This window comes from Myotis brandtii, unplaced genomic scaffold, assembly GCF_000412655.1.
Source record: "Myotis brandtii unplaced genomic scaffold, ASM41265v1 scaffold940, whole genome shotgun sequence".
NCBI classification, from domain to species: Eukaryota; Metazoa; Chordata; class Mammalia; order Chiroptera; family Vespertilionidae; genus Myotis; species Myotis brandtii.
Window position 1 is genome coordinate 953,189 of NW_005371877.1, and position 948 is coordinate 954,136.

At 67.9% G+C, this 948-nt stretch overlaps 1 protein-coding gene across 1 annotated transcript in view; it reads left to right on the plus strand.

Moving 5' to 3' along the window:
- CTSD (cathepsin D) overlaps window positions 1–948 on the plus strand; it is a 10,383-nt gene that overhangs the window by 8,625 nt on the left and 810 nt on the right. The window contains exons 7-8 of the mRNA XM_014533108.1: window positions 352–474; window positions 805–948. Coding sequence (XP_014388594.1) covers window positions 352–474; window positions 805–948 — 267 coding nt within the window. The remainder of the gene's footprint in view (window positions 1–351; window positions 475–804) is intronic.

The following is a 948-nucleotide window of genomic DNA, read 5'->3' on the forward strand; positions in this document are numbered from 1 at the left end:
CTCCTTGGGCACCTAGCATTCCCGTCCCGTCTGCCCACTGGCCTGACCCTGTGTCCTCAGCTGGCAGACCAGGAGGCCCTGAGCACGGGCAGTGGCTGGGCCTCAGTCCACTCGGGGTGTGGGAGCGGAGCCCTCCCCTGGGGGAGGGGAAGGCACTTCCAGTCCTTCCTGTGCCCCTTCTGGATCCTTCCATCCTTGCGGGCTCAGGAAGGTCCCCCTCTGGCAAGCTCTCTAAGATTGCCCCACCCACCCCTGGCCTCTGACCTGGCCCCAGCCTGTACCTGTCCCACCCGGCCCTTAAGCTCGACGTAGGGTGGGCAGGGGGCTGACTGCCCCTACCTCTCCTCGCAGGGACCCGACTGCACAGCCAGGGGGCGAGCTGATGCTGGGCGGCACCGACTCCAAGTACTACAAAGGCCCCATCGCCTACCTCAACGTCACCCGCAAAGCCTACTGGCAGGTCCACATGGATCAGTGAGTACTGGCCGAGCCTCGTTCAGGACGGCGGGGGGCCCTCCTCCAGCTGCCGGTCAGCAGGCCCCGGAGGAGCGACCAGCCGGGGACCTGGTCGGTTCGGGAGGGGCTGTGGCAATAGGTGGGCCTGGGCCCCGCTGCCCCTTGACACCTCCTGCTGCCTCTCAACACGGCCATGGAGTGGCCGAGAACCTGCTCTTGGCTTCTGGGCTCTGCTGCCCGACTGCTCACGGCCAAGGCCTGAGAGAGGAGAAAGCCTCCTGCCAGGGCTGCCGCTGGGCACGGTGGGGGCGCCGGGCGGCCCTGGGAGACACGCCTATTCCCCTGCAGGGTCGACGTGGGCAGCGGCCTGACCCTGTGCAAGGAGGGCTGTGAGGCCATCGTGGACACGGGCACCTCCCTTATTGTGGGCCCCGTGGACGAGGTGCGCGAGCTGCAGAAGGCCATCGGGGCCGTGCCGCTCATCCAGGGAGA